Source organism: Balearica regulorum, chromosome 5, assembly GCF_011004875.1.
Source record: "Balearica regulorum gibbericeps isolate bBalReg1 chromosome 5, bBalReg1.pri, whole genome shotgun sequence".
In the NCBI taxonomy this organism is placed as follows: Eukaryota; Metazoa; Chordata; class Aves; order Gruiformes; family Gruidae; genus Balearica; species Balearica regulorum.
Genome location: NC_046188.1, coordinates 50,962,159 through 50,985,349, shown reverse-complemented (window position 1 = coordinate 50,985,349; position 23,191 = coordinate 50,962,159). Strand labels below are relative to the sequence as shown.

The following is a 23,191-nucleotide window of genomic DNA, read 5'->3' as shown; positions in this document are numbered from 1 at the left end:
CTGTCTAGAGTAGGAGGGGAGTGATAGAGCAGCTCTGGTGGGCACCTGGCCCTCAGCCAGGGTCAACCCACCACAACTTGCTACATGCAATATCTATTATTTATTTACTTTGCTATTTCACTAGCCAGATTTGCGCTGCAAAAAGTGTTGTGGTCTCTGATGATCCTTTTAGGGTTTTCATGCCTGTATTGTACCACAGCTTGGACCACAAAATAGAAACATGATAGTGGTGCCCCTAGGAAGAAACCTACCTCCATGAAACTGCTCAGGTGACAATGAGAGCAGATTCTCTCTGCTCTAAGATGAGATGAATGCACTAGACCGTCCTCACTCACCCTGTCATGACCAGGAGACTTTTAAACTTGGATCTGCAATGGTAGGACCTGTCTCATAACTTTTCCCTACAGGTACGCTCTGTATCTGACAGCCTGAAATATGTAGGAGGGGAGTTTCAGCTAGGGAAGGCTGCATAAAACATAGTGTTGAAGGCAAGAACCATGGAAAGATGCTGTAAGGCCACAAACTTGTTTGGATGTCCTCCATGCTTGCTGCAGAATGGGGTCTGAGCTCCAGAACCGCAATGGTGCGTTTGTGCAGAAAACAAATTCAGCTTCCCTTGCTGGTTAATCAACCCATCAGACTCCTTGATATCTAAGGTCACAAAGACATTCACACTCTCTACTTTGGGCACCTCACCTGGTGAAATTAAACCAAGAAAACATAGAAGCATTACATTACCTTCCTAGTCAAGGGAGAGCTAGGCATCTCAGAGAGGTCTGCCTAGAACTGATAAATGCTCAAAGCAATCAGATTTCCCTAGGGCCTAATGCAGACAGGCTGACTGTGCTTTACTGATAATAATGCACTAAAAGTAGCTGTATTTCTGTCCCAAAATCATTGGTTTTTATCAATGATATTAATGTCCTTAAAACTGTCAATGCTAAATAAAACCTGAGGTCACAGCAATTTTGCCAAGGTTTGTAATATTCCCAGGGATCTGCAGGTATTAATACAGAGAAGACTCATTAATGCAGAGATTAAGATTCAACTCAAATGCCTTCCTAGCTCCTGACAAGCACCCAAGTCCTCATATAACATGTTCTTAAGATAGACTTCATAGCAATCTTAACTGCTGAAGGACTTTGAGGCTGGCTACACAAAAGAAACAATATAAACACTTCCTAAAGAAACTAGCTAGACACACACAAGTCTATGGGGCTGGATGGGATCCACCCAAGTATACTGAGGGAGCTGACGGAAGTGCTCACCAAGCCACTTTCCATCATTTATCAGCAGTCCTGCTTAACTGGGGAGTCCCAGTTGACTGGAGGTTAGCAAATGTAATGCTCACCTAGAAGAAGGGCTGGAAGGAGGACCTAGGGAACTACATGCCTGTCAGTCTGACCTCGGGGCTGGGGAAGGTTATGGAGCAGATCATCTTGAGTATCATCATGTTGCACGTACAGGACAACAAGGCAATCAGGCCCAGTCAGCATGGGTTTATGAAAGGCAGGTCATGCTTGACTAACCTGGTCTCCTTCTGTGACAAAGTGACCCACTTAGTGGATGAGAGAAAGACTGTGGATGTTGTCTGCCTTGACTTTAGTAAAGCCTTTGACAGCGTTTCCCACAGCATTCTCCTGGAGAAACTGGCTCCTTATGGCTTGGATGGGCATACGCTTCACTGGGTAAAACCTGGCTGGATGGCCGGGCCCAAAGAGTTGTGGTGAATGGAGTGAAATCCAGTTGGCAGCCGGTCACAAGTGGTGTTGCCCAGGGCTCAGTACTGGGGCCAGTTCTCTTTAATATCTTTATCAATGATCTGGATGAGGGGATCGAGTGCACCCTCAGTAAGTTTGCAGATGACACGAAGTTGGGCGGGAGTGTTGATCTGCTGGAGGGTAGGAAGGCTGTACAGAGGGATCTGGATAGGTTGGATCGATGGACTGAGGCCAACTATATGAGGTTCAACAAGACTCAGTGGTAAGTCCTGCACTTGGGTCACGACAACCCCAGGCAATGCTACAGGCTTGGGGAAGAGTGGCTGGAAAGCTGCCTGGTGGAAAAGAACCTGGGGGTGTTAGTCAATAGCTGTCCAGATATGAGCCAGCAGTGTGCCCATGTGGCCAAGAAGGCCAACAGCATCCTGGCTTGTATCAGAAACAGCGTGACCAGCAGGACTAGGGAAGTGATTGTGCCCCTGTACTTGGCACTGGTGAGACCGCACCTTGACTATTGTGTTCAGTTTTGGGCCCCTCACTACAAGAAGGACATTGAGGTGCTGGAGTGTGTCCAAAGAAGGGCAACAAAGCTGATGAAGGGTCTATAGCACAAGTCTTATGAGGAGCAGCTGAGAGAACTGGGGTTGTTTAGCATGGAGAAAAGGAGGCTGAGGGGAGACCTTGTTGCTCCCTACAACTGCCTGAAAGGAGGTTGTGGCCAGTGTTGGTCTCTTCTCCCAGGTAACAAGTGATAAGATTAGAGGAAACAACCTCAAGTTGCACCAGGAGAGGTTTAGATTGGGTATTAGGAAAAATTTCTTCACCACAAGGGTTGTCAGTCACTGGAACAGGCTGCCCAGGGAACGGTTTGAGTCACCATCCCTGAAGGTATTTAAAAGACACGTAGATGTGGTGCTTAGGGACATGGTTTAGTGGTTAAGACTTGGCAGTGCCAGGTTAATGTTTGGACTTGATGATCTTAAAGGTCTTGCCCAACCAAAACAATTCTATGATTCTAGCTTGCATTTGAAATTAAATGCTTTCCCCATCCAGAAAAGCAAATGTCAAAGCAAACAGTGATGCTCTGGGCATTAGAATATGGACCAGAAGAGATTCACCCAGATCAAATCAGAGCAGTGGTTCTCTGACTGCATATGTAAGTACGACCTTGAGCAAGAGCACCCTGATCCCTCGTTAAAGGGATCCCTCGTTAGTAAGCAGCTACTGTAATAAAATTAATCATCTGTTGACAATCATTTGCATCTTTAATGCAAACTAAGTAACTGAATTGATTTTAGTAAATATTTTTGGATTTTATCTATCATAAAAACAATGCTGATCCTTGTTGCACAAAACTTGTTGCATTTACGTGTAGTACCTATGTTACGTGCATCAGACATAGTTATCCAGTAATTAAAAATGACAGGCAGAAGAAAAAGAAAACTGGAGAAAAAAAAGGAATAAGTAAAAATGACGAGGGAAAAAAAAAAATTAGGGGACTGATGCCCCTAAATCTTTTCTGTTTGAAAAAAAACAATCCAGCAGACAGTGAGTGCCTAGACACACACTATCAGCAATACATGACATTTTGGGCTGATCAGTGTCACGGCTCAGTCTTATACAAGGTGGTGTAACTAGGTCCAGATCCAGCAAAGCACTTGGACTAATTTTCAATTTCCAGCTTGAGAGCAGTTCAACTGAAGTCAAACTTCTTGTGACTTTAAGAGGTGAGCATTGGCTTAAATTCTTTGTTGGATAAGTACCAAGGAATAATATTGCTAAGTTCGAATTCCTAAAGATCCTGATTCAGGTCTCAAAAATATTTTTAAACACTGGTTTAAAGCCCTTGCCCTCAATTAAGAAAGAATTAGTTTGGCTCTGGTTTCTTAAAGTCATGAAATGATCAGCAAAATCCTCATTCAAATCACTTACCTCACATTTTCAGATATTTTTTCACAGTCAAGAGGGACTGAAACTTTTCAGAAAGTGAACACAGAGATTCCTGTGTAGCCAATCTTGTCCTTGTTAAAAAAATAAATCTATCCTAAGAATCATAAAAGCATGAGAATTGTTGAATTTGAATGTACTCTGCACCTTGCTCATTTGAGCCTTCAGGACAACTGTCTCATTTCCACTCTCCTATGACAACTTTACTGACCCAAATGGACCAGGATTATTGTCCTCTTATTCTGGGGGACACTTCTACAATAGGGCAAGAGCAAGTTGAGAACTGCATGCAAGAGAGAAATGTTAACTCCATCCGGATGAAGGAAATCTGCTTTCCTTTCCCTATATCCCTCATACTTACTTTTGTCCCCACATTCTGTAGTCTCTGCATTTCATCTTACTTAAAATATAACAACCTCTCTCTGTTACAAGCAGTTGCTTAAGTAGCCCTGGGAGCAGACCAGTCTTCTGCTGGCTACGATGCATGAAGCTGAATGGGAGGAAATGAACTTCAGCTGGTGAAACAGCTTCTGCTATAAACTTATGGGAACGAGTTTCTGAGATTCCCCTATCTGATTTAGAAGCCCTTTCATAAAGATATCTATCTAACATTTTTAAACAGATCTTTTCATTCATCCCTGAATTGAGAATAAAAGCAATCTGATTAAAAAAATACATAGGCTACATGCCAAACCAGAAGTGGTAATTCATTGGCCTTGAAATATAGTTCTTTTACTGGAAACATTACAAAGATGAGGACCGTGTGTCATCACAAAAAGAAAAAAAAAAAAAAAAAGATCAGTTTTTAACAGGCACTCTTCAGAATAGGCTCCACATTTCATCCTCAATTATCAGTTCATAAATCTAGAATTTCTTAGCTGCTAGCAGATGGACGAAGATCACCAAACAAGGACCTCATAAAATTAGTGCAATTTAGAAAATTAACAACAATCTGATCTAATTTCTTTCCACAGTACACTGGATTTTCCAGAGCTGTTCCCCTTTAGCAAAGGGCCAGAAGAAAACTAAACCTCAGAAAGAGCCAAAAAAGAAATTCCCTTTCAGCCGCCAAGATGGATTATCTGCAAATAAACTTGGATATATTTTCCTTATGGCTTAAATTAGTTGATAATGATATCCCGCAGTTATAAATAGCCTTTCGGAGTTGCAAGTATTCAAAAGTAATGCAAGCTTTAAGAGGGTTGGGGAGGGACCATGAATTTACAACTAAAGCAGTTCAACCACATTCCCCATCAAAGGAATCAGAACTCCTTCAGGAACTACCAGGAAAAGCCAATACCCAAACTCACCTAGCAAACCTTGCTCTCCCATAGAAAATTATAATACACAAGTATCTTGATTCCTCACTGCCAGGACATCCCTCCTTTGATTTCTATCGAACAGTAAATGGCAATGCACACCTTGGCATCCTCACAACTTAAGTTCCTATGTCAGGTTGACAGGAGTAAACATTTAAAAAAAAAAATCAGTAACGAAAGTCAGGATCATAAATCCTTATTTTTGACAGCTCCCTATATGCAGTTTAACATCAAGAAACTTCCTCCCCCATTTTCAAACCGAAAAAAGATTTTTTAATTCCATTTAATCCTAAAATAATTAGGAAATTGTACTCTGCAAGACAGGATGAAACAAAAATAAAGTGACAAAAAGCAAGTTTCCCATCGTATTACCCACTCATGCATACACACTGACAGTCTTTTGTTCATAATGATTCACCATAATACATTTTTTCACATAATATAGCATGAAAAGAATGTCTGCTTTTAACATCCCAAGTATGTATGAAACACCCTCTATCTTTTGTCTGCTTTTTGGTCCTCACCTTCTTTTCAGTAAACAAACCAATCTTCCAGTCTGTCCTTATGAGACATTTCCTGTTATCTGCTGCCCATTTTCAAATTACAGCTACAATGATTCTGACCTTATGGCTGAGAAAGTCTGCGGGAATTACTTTTAGTGAGAAGGAAGAACATTTTTTCTATCATCCTCAAAAACCTCAGTTGCAAGGGTTTCGTCGAATACAACAAAATAATCACCTTTTGGACAGAATTCAAAGATCAACAAGTTTAATTCAGAAATAAGATTTCTGAACATTTTTGAGTAAATGACAACAGCCTGCTAGAATAGAAGCAGCTATGTTACATTAGCTATAGCAGACATCGCTACTGCCATGACAGAGATGTTGCTTTAATGGGCATTAAATTGACATGATGCAGACATCCAAAAATAAAGTTCAAGTGCCCAGGCTGTGCTTGCATGGGCTGTGCCCTTAAGTGATCTGTGTTTATCAATGACAGATTGTCAAAGATGGAAATTAGTAAAGGAAAGCTACTGCTGTACTATACTGACCAAGTTCTGGTCTGGGAGAGCTAACAGAGTCGTTGTCTTCCTTTACTTATTCCCTGACAATCACATTTAACTGGCACACAGAAAGCACGTTTCTTTAAAGGAGGAGCAGGTAGCTTCTCCTGGGGTTTGTGTACCTGGGAAGCATCACAATATTAGACGTGATATCCAAGCCAAAACATATTTACATTACAGTTGATCAAATCAAAACCCGACATGAAACCAAACGTTACCTGCATCAAGGACCACAAGGATGTCAGGTCAAAGAAAATGGTTTCCCAAAACTTTTCATGACAGAAGCTAGAGTCTCAGAATACAAAGGGATGTGCAAAATCCTACTAAAGTGGTAAGTCAAATAAACTAAATAGTTTAGTTTTCGTGAACTGCATCCTGTGTTCAATACCAGCAGAAATGGTCAAAACATTTTCCATTAACACATTTTAACAGAATATGGATTTTTGACCAAACAAAAAAAAAATTTTAAATTTTTCTTTTTAATATAATAAAATGTCTTTTGATGTTATCAAAAATATATTTTTTTTCACCCACTACTTACTCCTCCATCGCAATAATGGAACAATTTCATGCTTATGACAGGGGTTGGTTGCCATTAAAATAATTACAGCAATGTAGAATCACCACTTTTCCATGTTACAGACTAGAAGGTGGAAAAAAAATGTAGACTGAAAATACTTCATCTCACCTCCAGAACAAGGGAAAATAAGCTTGAAGTGTGACAACTGAAGTTTATTAGCTACTTCAGTGATGATGCATGACACCGAGAAGAATTTATTGCTGTTTCCCACCAGGGAACATGTTCTCTTTAACAAGAATTAGCAAAATCACTCTTTTTTTTCCCCAATAAATTTAGCAGATAGCCAGAGAGCAGTCCTGTTTAACATAAAAATGGCCTTTTATGCAGCCCTTTACTGATATGAACTGTACTTCTCCACTATGCATGAATTACCAAGGGTAATACAGATATCAGCACAAGAGAGAGAAGACAGGTCTACCTCCTCATTGCGATGACTTTCACTTCTACCTTCCCAACCTGCCAAGTCCCCAGTTCTCTGGGAGAAAACATGTGCTGCTTTCATGGAGCTCAGCAAGCCAGGGACATGCAGTCTTCATAGCAGCTCTCATAAACCCAACTTCATTGACTTCAAAGTGATTTTCATCAGGTGAGGAACTGGTCTGACCTGTATAGAACAGGCTACTGTGCACAATAAAAGCCCAAAGGCTGAAACACTCTGAAATCCAAGCGCATACACATAGATAAGAGGCAAATTTCTAGCTCCTTTCAAATTTGCAACAAATTTCCATGGACTTCAGCATGGCAGGAACTTCCCTGGTAGCAGACTGGGGCTAATTCACTGGCATCACTGCAGCTACACTCATCTATTCCAGCTCAGGTCCTGTCCTTAAACTTATGTGGTTGGGGAGCATATATTCATGACCTAATCCATTATCACAGCATGGAAGAAATGAAAGCAGCACAAATGAAGATTTTATCACTTAAAATTGAGGGCTGCTATTCTTTATGTTTATTTCAGTTATCATTCATTTCTTACCTCACAGACACAAGCAAGCTATTGTTCAACTTCAGTTCTTTCAGATTAGGTAGATAGGCACCTATGGGAACAGAATAAAAAATTTCTTTGCAGACCTGGGAGTAGAGTAAAGGAAACTTCTGACAATTACATGTTGAAGCATCTAATTTTACGTGTCTTTCTTACCTGTTTCTGCCAGCTGTGTGCTGGACCTCTTCTAAGAAAATTAATTAGATTATTTCACTCAAAAAATATTTCACCCTTTGCATTTTTGCAACATATATGTATTGTCTGCATGATTACCCAATTACAATTTTTGGAACTCCTCTCTGACAATTCTGATAGAGCAGCTTTCCAGACAGACAACAACAGAAACTGGCTTGATGGTGTCTTCTTTGGTCTGATTCCCAACCCTTACTGACTATTAACTGAGTGATATTCTGAAGAGGTAAGAGATGCTTTAGAGTATAGCATTCCGTGACCTCTGATTTCTACTTAATGCTCTTGCTTCTCTCCCCAAAAATCTTTTTCTACCTATTTAATGGCAAATAGTGATGGACTTATTGGATACACAGCTAAGTAACACTGCTTCAGAATGTAATTTTGAGTCAAACAACAAAAGCATTATTTCCCATGTCACAACAACATTTTTTATAGTTCAGAGGTCACCAAAACCCTACTTACATTTTGCTAAGCATTACCTTTTCCTTCTAATTTTCTGGATGTAATACATTGTTTACTATTCAATTGTACAAGTTTCATACCTATGAAAACCTCAGTATTCTGTTGTTATTACTTTGATTAATGCTTTTTTCTATTCCCAAGAGACATTTGGCTTTTTGGTTGATTCTACAGATATTTCTGAACCAACATCATAGACCAAATCCCTCCAAGCTACAGAATAATTTGGATACAAGCTGAAGTCTCAGAAAATATTTGCTATTGTCAACAGCAAACTTTTACCCATTCCCACCAGCAGAGTTTAGCCATGGCTGGTGAGCATCCTCCAGCATAACGTGCAACCATGTAGAGGTAATACCAATTTCAGACAAATTGGATCATTGCTAAAACATTAAAATCTGTTCTCAGCAAATATTTTTATGAGACCTCAGAGTAATCTCTCTCTGGCAAGGCTGATCAAGCAGTGTCCAGAAGGACACCATTCCAGCTCTTTGCAAAGGATTAAAAGAAAAAACAAACAAAAAGAAGAAATTAAAAAAAAAGGGAGTGGGATCTCAAAAGCAAACAAAGGAGGTCATAATCTTCATCCCATTTCCCCAAACAGAACAAGAGCGTTTATGGCAAAAACATTTTAATAAATCATGTTTTAGTAGAAGCATTATCTATATCTAATGCTATTTGGGAGTGATTATAATCCACATATTGATCTTAATGCTATACTGCAAATATTTAACTTCATGCCTTTGCAGAGCTCTTTAGAAAATATTAAAAATTCAAAACACATTGTGCAATTTTTTAGCCTTATTTTTCAATAATTTTCCATAATCCATAAAAATTGTAGTACAAATTATACCTTCCTCATCCTGTAGGGCATACTTCCTCACATCAAACAAGTTTTATAAAGTATGGCAACAAAGTAATTTGGAGTCCTGACAGAGGAGATACTAGGATCACTCTTAATTATTCACAGCAGTCATACTAGCTACTGAGCAAAGACTTCCTCAGATGTAATCCTTGCCCTAAGAAAACCTCCACAGAAAAAAAAAAATCAAAATATAGATTTAAAAAAATTTGCTATTGTATTTCTGATAAGAAACCTTAAGTGCAGACAGGTGAGATTACTTCCCACAAAGAGTTAAAGGAAAGAACAAGAAGGATGCAGAAGCCTCTCCAGTCCCAGCACAGCAGCGGGTAATAGCCTTGCCACGGATTCAATCAGAGATGTTAAAGGGTTACCAAACAAAGGCTATTGCAAAGCATTACAGAGCAAATGGGGTTTAAAAACTAGTTTTAAGCAGAAGATTTGAATGAGGAGTCAAGAAGACTAGCTCAAGAGAAATGGAGATACTTGCTCAAGGAAAAGCTTTCCACTGAACGCATTTTGGATTCAGGGGAAAAACAACTCTTAAAGGATTCAAAGAGGCAGAGTGACAGGCTGACAATACAATTTTCACATCTGGTTATTTCATTATTGTAACACGATCCTCTATCTCAGACATTTTGTTGTATTTTGGCACAATCTGTTCCTGGGAACTTGTAGATTGCTAAGCTCTAATGTGCTGTTTACTAAACTGAAATAAAAGTATACTATGTGCAATGGTGCAAAATTCTGCCAACAAGACTTTTGCAATATATTTCTCCAATTCTGCAGGTTCTTCCCTCCTCTAAGTTTTATATTCGACATGTAATTGTTCTTTGGTGCTAAGAATTCATTGTACATTTGATTTTGCTGGTTTTTATAGTCTCAATTCCTTATATAGAGAGACTGGAAGATTAAGTTAAGAAGAGAAAATTGTAAAATGAAGATAACAAAATAAGAGATCTATCTAAACATAACAACTTACTTCTAATTTTCTTAATTTTAATGCTCATGGCATCTTTCCTTAGAGTAAGGATGCAATTTATTCTTACATTAACATAAAAATATTCTAAAATATCAACAATATTAACTTCTAATATTAATTTTAAAAGTAAAACCAATATATTCCTCATCCTGAATCTGCCTTCATACTGTATAATTTCAATTTTTAAAAACAAGAATGGTCCAGAAAAATGCTGATGACTGCAGTACAAGACTACTTCACTTCAGAATGGTAAGCAATGTTATCTCATCTGTCTATGATTCCTTTTCACTAAATACCCTTTTTGTTATATGGCTCTGAAATTACTAACCACCAACAATATACTAGCGTTAAAACTATTCTACTGTACTACCCCAGTGGAACAACACTAAATGAAGAGCAGAAAGAAATCAAAGTATAAGGTAGGTGAATAAAAGCGACACATGCACACTGAACAACGTTGGCTTAAGTGCTGCACTTGACAAGCAGGATAGCAATGCAGATGTCTTTCTGAGCTGCCTTGGTACAGCAGGTGACATTTAGATAACTGACTAGGAGTAAGGCGAGAACAGGCAAGATGCTGGTTTTATTATATTCTACAAGCTACAACACTCATATTTATAACTCTTGTTGTTTACATTACAATATATTCTTTAGGTAGCCTCATATATCTTGTTTTTCTATTGTTAACAAAAAATCACCGTGGCTTGACTTCTTATGCCTTTTGGAATATGAACTAATGAAGAACACACACAAAAGAAATTATTGACAAATACTTGTGTTGGCATCAAGCAACCTACTTGTTTTGTTGATCCTACAGTACAAAACAGGCACGTGAACACTGGCTGCACTCTTCTAGCAAGAACAACCTGATATGTAAATTAAACAGGCCATTTAATTCACTTAAGCTGTGTTTGACCAAGTAAGATGCATCACTTTGATGTTCTAAATGTGCATTTTTTGCACATTTCTGGGGTGAATTGGGATAATAACTGGAGATAAAACCACAGCACTTGCAGGCAAACCCAAGCTAGCTGCGGTCTAGCTACCTGAGATGAGAAACTCACAAAACCCCACATCATTGCAGGATTTAACATAAGCTCGCTGCCCCAGTACATACTTGTGACTCCTGGAGAGCCTGCCAAGCCCTGCTGCAGTGGGTGCTGTGGCACCTTCTCAGCAAGGCTTGCCAGTACCAGCTAAACCAAGGATTTTCATCAGGAATACCAACAAATAAAGCAAGAGGAAAGAGAGACGATGACCCTGCGTGAAAAATACTGTGTGCCTACTTCTGAACCTTTAGCAGAGCTTTTCCTTGATAAAATGCATGCAAAGGGAAGCGGCAGACTCCAGACATGTAATCAACTTAGCCTGGCCACCAGCAGGCAACAATTCAATAAGTACCAGCGAACAGCACTGTGGGTAACTTGATTTGTAGCTATTAAAATCACTTAGAAATAAGAGAACTATGTAGTGTCTTAAAAGACTCCATCCCACCACTACTTTCAACAGGAATTTCTACGAACCGGTCATGAGTGCCGTCCCAGATCTGTCAGCAATCAAAACTGAGGGGATAAGCTAATGATAAGGAAACAGTCCATCTGTTTGAGTATGAACTGAACCCTACATGCAGCTGAAGAGCACAGAAGTCAAGTTTAAGATCTGCAAAGCTGGATATAAGACTTGCCAGGGCAGTTCAGTGTTTTGCCTGTCACTCAGCAAGGTGCACTGAAAACAAACAGATAGAGATTTCAACAATTACCCCAAGCCCTGCTAAGACTCAGATTCAAACTCTGGCCTGAAGCCTTTCCTTAATTTTAAAACTGATCACATGAAAATATTTTAATATCGGTCTTTTCATGTTTTAACCCACAACCTGTCCCTAAGAAACGTAACTGTTCCTCCCCAACATATCACGTCATTATGTAGAGGCTGAGCTGACAAACTGGAAAAGGTTATCAGGATAGCACTTTAAAGTTTATCCAAAGGATGCTCATTATGGAATGCTCATAAGAAAAACTCAGGCAACATGTTTTAAATCTTGCTAAAGGAGATGTAGGCCCTCAGTGTTACAGTTTGTGTATGGCTGCGAATACTGAAATGTTTCTCAAGTGGAAATTGCAGTGTAAATTTGGGATTTGAGTGTTGCAAGGTTCCAGGTCACCCAGAGTTACGTGCAGTCTAGTAACTTGCAACTCTTTTACCTGGCCATTTAAGAGCTTGCACAGTCTATTTTATCTTTACACATAAAACCAGTTAAAACAACATTGTTTACTGAGTGCGAACTGATCATCCAAACAAATAATTTCTTCATGATGAAGATGCTCTTACCCACCTTCTGCAACTGAGGAATACAGTGAGAGCAAGGTTAAGTGATTTAATATGGCTGTAAAGAAAGCTAATTAGCCAGGTTTGGAATTCAAACAGAAACACCAAATTGCAGAGCAGTCCAGGTGGGAGAGGACAGCTGGAGGTCTTGAGCCCAGCCTTCTGCTCAGAGCCAGGTCTTCTGTGAGATCAGACCAGGGTGCTCAGGGCTTTACTCAGTGAGGTCTTAAAAACCTCAAGGGATGGAAACTCCACACCTCTCTGGATACTCCTATTGCTCTACTGTCCTAATGGTGGAAAAACTTTTCCTTCTGTCACACTGGAACTTCTGTCATCCCAGCTGGTCTGTTTCTTACCCTGCTCCTTCCCACAGACCCCTGTGACCAGAGACCAGGTCAGCAGTGCACAGTTTCAGTGGCAGGCAGCCAGTGAGGAGCGTGCAATGAGCCAGACACCTTCAACAGGTTACTTGCTTACACCATTCATATTGAAGGTGCAAACTGCCCTTCCATACCCCTAAAAATTTAGGCCTTACTCCATGTGCCTAAAAATCAGCTGTCATGAAAAAAAGCTGCCAGGAACTGATGATCACTGGAAGCATTAAGTGGCAAACTTTCTGCTCTAACCACCTGCTGACATTTGCAAAGAGGTTTTCATAGGGAGGAAATTCAGTCATGAACTTTTAAAAAAAAAAAAGACAGAAGGAAAGTCAGGACAGTCTTGATGTTCTGTTATTCTCTAACACAGTGGGGACCTGCAGCTGCTGGTTTTTATATCCCTCAAGGGCCAACTCTTGGTGCAAATGGTGGGACATAAGCAAGATGGAAATTGTTTGCAACATGGGAATAGTGCTCTCTATTCTGTAAAAGTTTCAAAAGCCTAAGCATGGGGAGCAGAAAGAAAGGGATTTATTCCAGTAATGGAAAGGAAAGGGAAGTACAGAGTGAAAAAGGTGAAACACTTTGCTAGCTTGTCACAGCTAATGTAAAATGGCATAGGAATGGGAGCACTACTTTTGAGCATTGTAGAAATGGCATAATGAGATTTTCTTATCATCTGGAGGAAACATGACTGAATAGATTATGATCTCTGAAAGAAATGGATGTAATTTACCTTAAATTATCAAGTCCCTATCAGAAAGATACCTATTTACAAAGTAAACAGAATAACCAATAAAAGTGGCTACGTAATTCAAGACAAAAGCCCCTTCACTGTACTTGCTTAACCGTTCTTGACAAATCGACATCAAAAGACGCACTAAAGCTAATCAGCTGTTACATTATAGTCACTTGCACATGAAAATGAACTGCTTGGCTGAAAATACCAGCACTCACTTTTAGGGACACCTTTTGGCACAGAAAACATTACCCTGCAGCACTCAGTTTCAACATAGCAGAAGATAGACTTGGTTGTGATGGGAATGCACATGACAGAAAATGACTGCCAGTACTGGAAAAAAGGAAAGTTTCATATTCTGAGTGTTAACTCTGCTACAAAGGGAATTCCTTTGGTACTTCCTTACTTCCCCGGTGCAGTGATGATGACATAGAAATGAATCACAAGCATTAAGACTGTTTGGGGCTCATCAAAATGATGTATCTATAGGACATTCCTCAAGCACATCATCCAGCACAGCCCGATGAGGCAGTATAGGACACAAAGACAGGTTTCTGGCAACATAAGCAGCCTGATAACACTAGCGACTTCTCAGCCACAGGGGAATCTTACAGTGGAGAAAAACTGAACTTTCGCTACTGTTTTGCTAGAGTAGCATCAAGTACTCTAGAGGGCAAGGTAATCAGTAAATGATCATTCAGGGCCTAGAGGCATGTCATTCAAGAGAAATTTGTTCAAACTAATGGGCTTTAGACAGAAGTGGTGTCATGCCATTGCCATAGTTTTCAGTCCTATTTAGAGCCTCACAGAAGAAAACAGAGATCAAGGAGTGAGAGGTACCAGGAAGATCATGTTTCAAGAGCTCTTGAGTAGGACAGTGCTTTACACTGGCTGTTGGTTTCTGAGTCCCTAGTCCTGCTTCACGACATAATAAAGGAAAATTTGAGACGGTGAGCAGAACATAAAGTGTTTTCTTACCAAAGTTTCCCAAGCTGTTCTCTCTTGTATCTACTCGCATCTCTAGGGCCTTCACTTGCTGCAGATCATCTACTCCTGTCAAAACTTTCTGTAAAGATAAGCAGAGATGTATGTGTACTCTCATGCAGTAAACCAGATGATACAGGAGCAAAAAGGAGTAGAAAGGCTTTCAACCAGTGCTTTGTCAACATATACTCCAGGTCAAAATGGCTACATGTGCGATCACATTGAAACAAATTTAGTATTCAAAGATCTTTTTTCCTCGTAGCTCCAAATTATTCTAGTCTCACATAACTTCTACATTGCTTAAAGAGTCAAGGCTGAGGGTTTCATTCAAGCTGCAAATCAACAACAGACCTACATGCCAATTAACTTCATTTAAACAGTATGCCCATGCTTTAAGATTTGCATAAGTCTTGTACTAATTCTCAGCAGATAAGAAGTGTTACCCTTAAGTGTCACCTGTAATCAAAAAGGCACTAAGTAGTAAAACTCAACAAAACAGTTTAGCCTTTTTAACCCAAAACTATGAAAAGGAAACATGATTTTAGCTCAAGCAGCTCACTTTTCTGAAAGAAGACAACACTAATTACAAGAATTACAAATTCCTTTGAAAAGATCTAGGCAATGCAAATAGAAGCCTCCAAAATCTTTCATTATTTTTGCAAAATCTTAGTAATAGGATCAACCACTGCATTAAGCAAGGGTGCATGTGTGTCCTACCACAGGACCTTTCCTAGTATCCTAAAGTCTGTTGATACGTACATGTAGATTTTGCCTTGACAGAGGTAAGCAGGACAGAAACAAGCAGAAGCTATACACAGAGGAGAGATGGAAGCTCTAGGACAGCCAGTGAAAACTACAGCAAGGCTGTGAAGTCCTAAGATGCCAGGCTGCAATTCTATAAGCAGCTGAAGCATTCTCACATTATGACTACTCTCATCCCTTGTACCTTCCTGCTGTGACCCAGCTCCTCTCTCCCCAGCTTCCCTCATCCAGGCTGTATGTCCCACCACCTCCTTTGCATCAGCTTTGGGTGCTTAGTGGGTCCTTCCATGCATTAATTCAACAAAACAGACCAGGACTGAACTGTATCCTTTCTTCCTGACGGGTTAGTGGTTCATGGAGGGGTCTGAAACACCCCTTGAGAGATGAGAAACCAGGCTTTTGTGTCACAATAACTGCCTGAAAGAGCTGATGCTATGCATAGCAATATAACTGCTAAATTTTCACCTTTCTGTGTCAAAAGAGTTAGGACACGGGGCTAAAAAAGTCCACTTCAAAGAAATGGCTGACCCTGGCATCAGTGTTTCCTCCTCAATGATGCAATTAACATCGTGGGTTGAAAGAAGTATTGTCACCTGCCTTTTGCCCCTCTATTTAAGATGAAGGCAGGAAGTCATTCAACAAACTCCATGTACAGGAGACAAGTTTGCTTACTATTAAAAAGTTACAACATTCTTTAGTTTGTTTAATAAGGGGGAAATTATTCATTAGAAGGGAATGTGTAGGACCACCTCTGTTTATGAGTTTTGGGAAGAAAAAATAACCACAAGAACATCCAGTTCATTTTGCCGGGAAAAACAGCAGTTGCGACATTCCTACTCATCAAGTAAAATTTGTACGGTGCACAAGTGACCGCAACTTCATTTGCTCTGATGGTTCCACATTGTCTTACAAAGGACCAAACATAGTCTGAGTGTAACTGAGACGACAGTTTGAAAGGGCATGATTTCCTGAAAAGACTGAACATCCCTCCTTGAAAAACTGGCTCCCTTTGTAAGGTCTTGTATTGGGTTTGTGTGGCAAGGTTTTGGTAGTGGGGGGATTTACAGGGGTGGCTTCTGCGAGAAGCTGCTAGAAGCTTCTCCTATGTCCGACAGAGCTAATGCCAACCGGTTCCAAGACAGACCCACCACTGGCCAAGGCTGAGCCACTCAGCAACAGTGGTAGTGCCTCTGTGATATTTAAGAAGAAAAAAAAAAAAAAAGGAGCAGCAGTTTTTGCAGGCAGAGAGAGGAGTGAGAAGATGTAAGAAACTCTGCAGACATCAAGGTCAGTGAAGGAGGTGCTCGAGGCACCACAGCAGAGATTCCCCTGCAGCCCGTGGAGAAGACCATGGTGAGGCAGGCTGTCCCCCTGCAGCCCATGGAGGATGATAGTGGGCAGAGATTCCACCTGCAGCCTGTGGAGGACCCCACGCCAGAGCAGGTGGAGGTACTCAAAGGAGGCTGTGACCCTGTGGGAAGCTCATGCTAGAGCAAGCTCCTGGTAGGACCTGTGGCCCCATGGAGAGAGGAGTCCAGGCTGGAGCAGGTTTGCTGGCAGGACTTGTGAGTCTGTTCCTGAAGAGACCCATGCTGGAGCAGTTCATGAAGAACTGCAGCCCATGAGAAGGACTCACGTTGGAGAAGTTCGTGGAGGACTGTCTCCCATGACAGGAACTCCACAATGGAGCACGGGAAGAGTGTGAGGAGTCCTCCCCCTGAGGCGGAAGGAGCAGCAAAGACAATGTGTGACGAACTGACCACAATCTCCATTCCCCGTCCCTCTCTGCTGTTGCAGGGGAGTAGGCAGAGAAATTGGGAGAAAAGTTGAGCCTGGGAAGAAGGAAGGGGTAGGGAGAGGTGTTTTAAGATTTGATTTTATTTCTCATTACTGTGTTTTGCTTGGCAATAAATTAATTTTTTTTTTTAATTGGTGAGCGATGTCTCCCTGTCCCTATATTGACCCACAAGCCTTTCATTATATTTTCTCTCCCATGTGCAGTTGAGGAGGGGGAGTGACAGAGCAGCTTTGGCGAGCACTTGGCCTCCAGCCAGGGCCAACCCACCATAGATCTTGATTCGGACTCCTAAGAAACAGAATTATCCAAAAGCAACTGCTTTTGAATTGTCTTTAAAACATTGTGTTTAAAATTATTTTTTATCTTATTTTTTTAAACTGTGATTTTAAGCAGGTTGAGCCTAAGAAAGCTTTTAGACTTTCTTACCTCCCCACTAGAGTATGAGAAACAAAGGTCTAAGGTGAAAACTTGGGAGTCCCAGTGGCATCCAGAAATTTACTTTCTATCCCCAGCAGCCACCACAGGAACAGTTTTGCTCCTGCAAAGAAGGCAAGCTTACCAACTACAGACTGCTTTATCCCCTCAAGTAAACACAAGATCCTTCACTGCAAGACACATTTTGCAGTAATCGTTTTCAGCAGATGACACTGTCTGTCATACAGCATGAGAGTACGTGAGAAATGAGAGCTAGCTGACATCCTGGCACACAACTTGGACTGCTGGACTTGGACACAAGCTTATTGTCATTAAAGAAATGAAAAATACTCCCCATCAAAATAGTCTTAAGAGCCTACATCATTAGAAGACAGAATAGGAAGAAGTCTCAGAACAAGTAATAAGCTAAGGGCCATACACTTTCAGTAGAGTTGCAGAAGGTCCTGGCACCAGAAAGAGCCTTTGTCTTTCTCCTTTGCTGTCTGCAAGTTCCCTGCACACTGTCCTTCTCCCTGCTATGTTCTAGACATTCTTCTTTTACAGTTCTGCTCCTTGTTCTCCTTTTTCAAAATCCATGCATAAAAGCTGAATAAACTTATATTCTCTCCTCTTCTAGGGTTCCCTATTCCTTCTCCTCATATCAGGGATTACCAGTGTGCTGCTTTGGCCTCCTTTTCCTCTTTCATCCATAATTTGTACTTTTTTCCCCTGTCTGAGAGATTAGTTGCTTAGCACATCCATATTTTGTACTGCAAGAGGCAGAGCTGTGGCTCCAGTGCTGGAAAGGGTTATTGGCTGCCATCACCAGCTCTTTGACCTATAGATAGCTGCCTTGAAGTGTGTGCTAACCAGATGTGACAGACTCACAGATGTGCTCTTGGTCCCCACTTCCCCATTCTGCTTTTCCAAGAGTCTCTGTGAAAATCACTGTCCTTCCATCTGCTGATGCTGAGGAGATGCTTGGACAGTTTGGAACTGATTGGCCATGGGATGCAAAAGCTATCATACTACACGAATGAAATGAGAAATGCTCTGGGGTTGAGGATATGAGCTCATGTAAAGGCAGTAGAAGCACAGAGACCCCAGGTGTTCACTGCAAGCTAGTTATCAAGCAAAAGGCCAGGGTGGCAGTTAAGAGGTTACATGGTGAAGGGTTCCTGTGGAAGATAGGACACTCCTACTCCCCAGACACCTTTCTTGGCATACTGGTACAGCTGAAAATGTGATATGTCTCATGTGTGACAGCTAAAATTCTGGCACCAGGAAGATCTGGGGCAGATTTAGGGAAGGACATGGAAACATTTAAAATAAAGATGACACGTATTTAGCAAGATCTCCTTTTTATGTTGATGTTTAATTTCAAAGCACAGGAACCTTCATCAAAATTGAAAAGGAGGGATATTTAGGAAGAATTTTGCTGTTATTCGGTGGCAAAAGAAAAAAACCATCACAGTCAAACACACTGAAGGGATCATCAGCTTGGACAGAGAGATGTCTGGCACCATACAAGTAGAAGTGATGCTAAGGTGCTCTGCATCTCTTCATTCCTTGGGCCATGCCAGGTCTAGGAGAGGCTCCTGCCCTAATTCAGAGGTGTCCCACTGTGGCTTCAGGTAACAACTGCCTGCCCACAGCTCAAAGGGCTGCTTTACCAGACAGGGACAGAAGGTTTTTCTGCCTGTGCCCCAGGAATGCTTACAGCCATGAAGTTGCTGCGTCATCTAAGGATTTCTTTGGCTGTTTACAGCTGCTCAGCCTCAATGTAGAGCAGGCAAAAAGGGGACCAAGGACCTGTTCTAGGCAAAGAGTTTGATGTACTCATAGTTATTTTACATCAAAAAGATACCTTGAAAAAATTAACTATAATTCCAGGCTGATTATTGGTGTCCAGAGAGGATTCTGCTTGCCACCCATCTACTGCCCAGCGCGGTAAGTATTGGTTAGATAGAGAGGGAAGATGTTTTCTGAAGAATCAAACATCAAAATCTTTCTAGCACATGATGTTCAAGAAGGTTGCCTGAGAGCTAGATTCTGGGCAGCAAGCATTGTACTCCACCCTAAATTTGTTTATTTGAAAGGATAAATTTCCACAGTAAAGCACTGCACAACTCTTTGAAGATGAATAAATGATAAGTAAAACAAAGATGAATAAAGTTCACTTTACATTTTGCACCTCCTTCAAAATTTAAAGGAAAACTATTTTCCATGAGATCATGCAGAAGCTATTGGTAAATAATTTAGCCAGTATTTTAAGAAGCAACTCCATGATGGCTCACAGACCATTTCCATAATGCAAAATGTCTGGCCAATATCTGACTGGAGAGCATGCACTAGTTTGGAAAGCTTTTCCTCTGACTGACAAGAGCAGCCAATAAGTATTGTGTAAAAAATTGTAAGTAAAAAATACTTCAGTGCTTGCAGAGCTTCCCAACTGGCAGAACAGTCACCTGGGGATGCTGGGAAATCCAGTTCAAGTCACACTTGCAGCTCTCTATGCATTCCTTAAATGGCAAATAATATCTGTTCAATCAAAGCTGGTGTATACAACTGATTTCTTCTCTCTTCCCTAGACTTTTCACATACTCTAAGAAAAGTAGATATGTTGCTGGAGAGCATGTTGTGTGCAGCTGTCAGAGAAGCATTTCCAGCTGCGCATTTATTTTGCTGATCCTGGTTAATTTGGCTAAGACAGGAATTCCTGAGTGGTGAGCTTATTTTCTTTTAATACTACACCTGTATGCAAATACTAGATTCATGTCCATTCATGTGTTCATTGTTTTTTGCACAGATTTTATTTCAAATTCCCAATCCAAGTATAATCTCTCCCTGCACAAAAAAAAAAAGAATGTTGCTACAAGTATGACAAAATATTTCTTCTAAGAAGAAAATTACTAGACGGTTAACAAGGTTTCGAGTGATTCTAAGTCAACGGATTTTCAATGACAGGAAACAGAACTTCCCTGTGGTCCAATATGCAATCTTTCTTTCAAAATGGCTACATGCTGCAGATGCCCATAATTACAATATTTCACTGTATTTCACTACTTTCTTCATATACATATGAATACATTCTTCTCTCAGCTCAGGTGAAGAGATTAGCTAGGCATTCAATCTGTGATAAAGAGATATCTTCTTGGCTTGTATCAGAAGTGTAGATGAGGGCAATAATTATAAAATTTAAGTAGTGGTGGATGCATTAGTAAAAATGTCTTTATTCTTGTGCCGAAGCCTCCAAGTCACACGAACAGATCTACGTGGATAGGCCTCTGCCCAGTCTTGCTGTCTCTAGTTCAGCTCCTCATTTTATGTTAGCTAACCAGCTGTGCGAATGAAAATCTATTTTTTTCATGTAAAGGCATGCATATGTACATGTACACATATAAATATAAAGACTCCTGATGTGAAAATTTGAATGTAAAACATCAGATGCCTAAGTAGCAAGACGAATGCTAATATAACAACTACAACCCTTCACTATAGTAAAGGCATTAGTGTTAGGATAAGAACATATAAAAGGAAAGCTCTGAAATTAAATGAAGCTTTAATTTTTTTCCTGTTCACAGTGTTATGTTTACTACTATCTGCTACCTTGAGCAATCTGATCTAACTTTGAAACTAGCTCTGCTTTAAGCTGAAGATTGAATTGGAAGACCTCCAGAAGTCCCTTCAAATCTTTTTCTTAATTATTTTTAAATGATTATACAATCCTAATGAAGGATTCAGCAGATCCAAATTCAGTCACTTCCACCTCCTTGACTCCACTTAATTTATCAAGATTTTGCACTTCCTTCCTTGATCTCCAGATTTTTTTCCTCAAACTTACAACTGAGAGGAAAACTTTCTGCCAAGGAAGAAAAGGAAATGATTGAGTCATTTCAGCAAGAATCCAATTTGTTGTTCCAGGACCCTCCAGGATTTTCTTCTCCCCATGAGGATGAGTGCCTACCATATGAAATACACCCTAACCTCCTGAGCAACAAAACTAAACACCACTTCCGAACACGTGTTCCTAAGTTTAGAAAACATGATTAATTGGAGCAGGATCATAAATAGTGAAATAAGAAGAATATTTCCTTTCTTCTCTAAAGATCACAAACAAATGTGATTAGTTTTGATAATGTGACAGTATCTGGAAGACATTTGACCTTGTAAAATGACTTTATATTCTGAGAAGTGAATGCTTTTTGTGGAAGTCAGGAAAAGATCCTTTGCAAATGGTGGGGAGAGGATGGGGGTTAATAGAACAGAATAAAAATCTAATTCAAGACAGGTGGAGCCCTTAATTTCAGTTCCCTCACACTTAATGAGAAATCTGTGCCACAGCCCTAATAAAGTTAAAAATTAATTGCAACGTATTGCCCATTAATAGCCACTTTTCAGAACAAAGGGAGAACGTGGAATTTGCACACCCTGGTATTCTACAACATCCAACAACAATATGTAAGCACAACACACGTACAGGCAGAACAGGGAGCTGGGAATATTAACAGGACAGGTACAAATACATAAGCAAGAACACCTATTCATGTACATGAAGATTAAACAGTACAACAGAAAATTGACATTGATACTAGCAGAAAGCATAAAAAGAACAACTAACGATACCAAACCTTGCATCAAAAGCTTTTGACATGTAGTTTCGATGAAGACTATTCAAATATAAAAAGGCACTACATGACATCGCAGCAAGAGAGATGGCAACAAGCAGAAACTACAGAAGATGTGATTAGCATAAGGGGGATACAGAATCACACAGGATTTCAAAGTGAACGTTATGTCTGAAACAAGGCTACAGAAGACCACAAACCCTTGTAGTGAGTGAGCATAAGATTTAAGTGAGGTGAGGTAATGATCCACTATGGAGAGGAAGAGAATGAGCAAGGGACCAATAGTTTTACAGAAGTTGTCTTATGTGCTAAGGGGTCCAAGAAGGCAAAAAATGAAAGAAAAGAAAGAAGAAAAAAAAGAAAGAAAAGAAGAATCAGTTTAAGCCAAGCTTTCCTCTCTTTGGAAGAAAACAACCCCGCAAGCAGAAAAAAAGTGAAGGAATACAAGTATCACACCTTTTAGAGAGTCCTTAACCATGAAGACCACTAATGAAGACTGCTAATGTTTTTATTTCTAAATAGATTGCTATCCCCCTGGAAAAAGGACAAAATGAGTAAAATGTGCAGGCAGACACAAGGCCGCAGGCTGCAATCCAAGGCACCCAATCTTCACAGATTCTGCACAGCTAGATCTTCCAGCCTCCCTGAGCACAAATTCAACTGGTGCAAGACAGAACATTGCAAGGGCAAGGAGTAAAGCTCAGTATATATCTCAGAACAAAAAACCTTCCTCAGGAACCTCCATCAGGTGTCCAGAAATCTGTCTACACAACACTGCAGAACTGAGGCCTATGTCCTTATTTGAATGTAAAATAATTTTACTTTAATGAGCATGTATTTTAAAAATCTATTAGTTTCCTTCTCAGAGCACTTCAGCAAATACAATCAATAACTCCTAAAATATTCACAACTAAAAGACAATCAAGAATGTATTGCAAGTGTATTGATTTAAGCAAAACAACCTTTCAAACCATTTGGTTGTCAATGGCATGTGGTTCCTTAAAAAATATGCATGTGAAAACTTGTTTCAGATTAAACGTTTGAACAGTGTCTC

The 23,191-nt window shown here is 40.2% G+C and overlaps 1 protein-coding gene across 1 annotated transcript in view; it reads right to left on the bottom strand.

The window, feature by feature from the left end:
* Positions 1-23,191, bottom strand: part of LRRC56 (leucine rich repeat containing 56) — a 73,713-nt gene that overhangs the window by 31,245 nt on the left and 19,277 nt on the right. Inside the window, exons 5-6 of the mRNA XM_075754837.1 lie at positions 14,530-14,617; positions 7,607-7,667 (exon numbers count right to left, since the gene is read on the bottom strand). Coding sequence (XP_075610952.1) covers positions 7,607-7,667; positions 14,530-14,617 — 149 coding nt within the window. The remainder of the gene's footprint in view (positions 1-7,606; positions 7,668-14,529; positions 14,618-23,191) is intronic.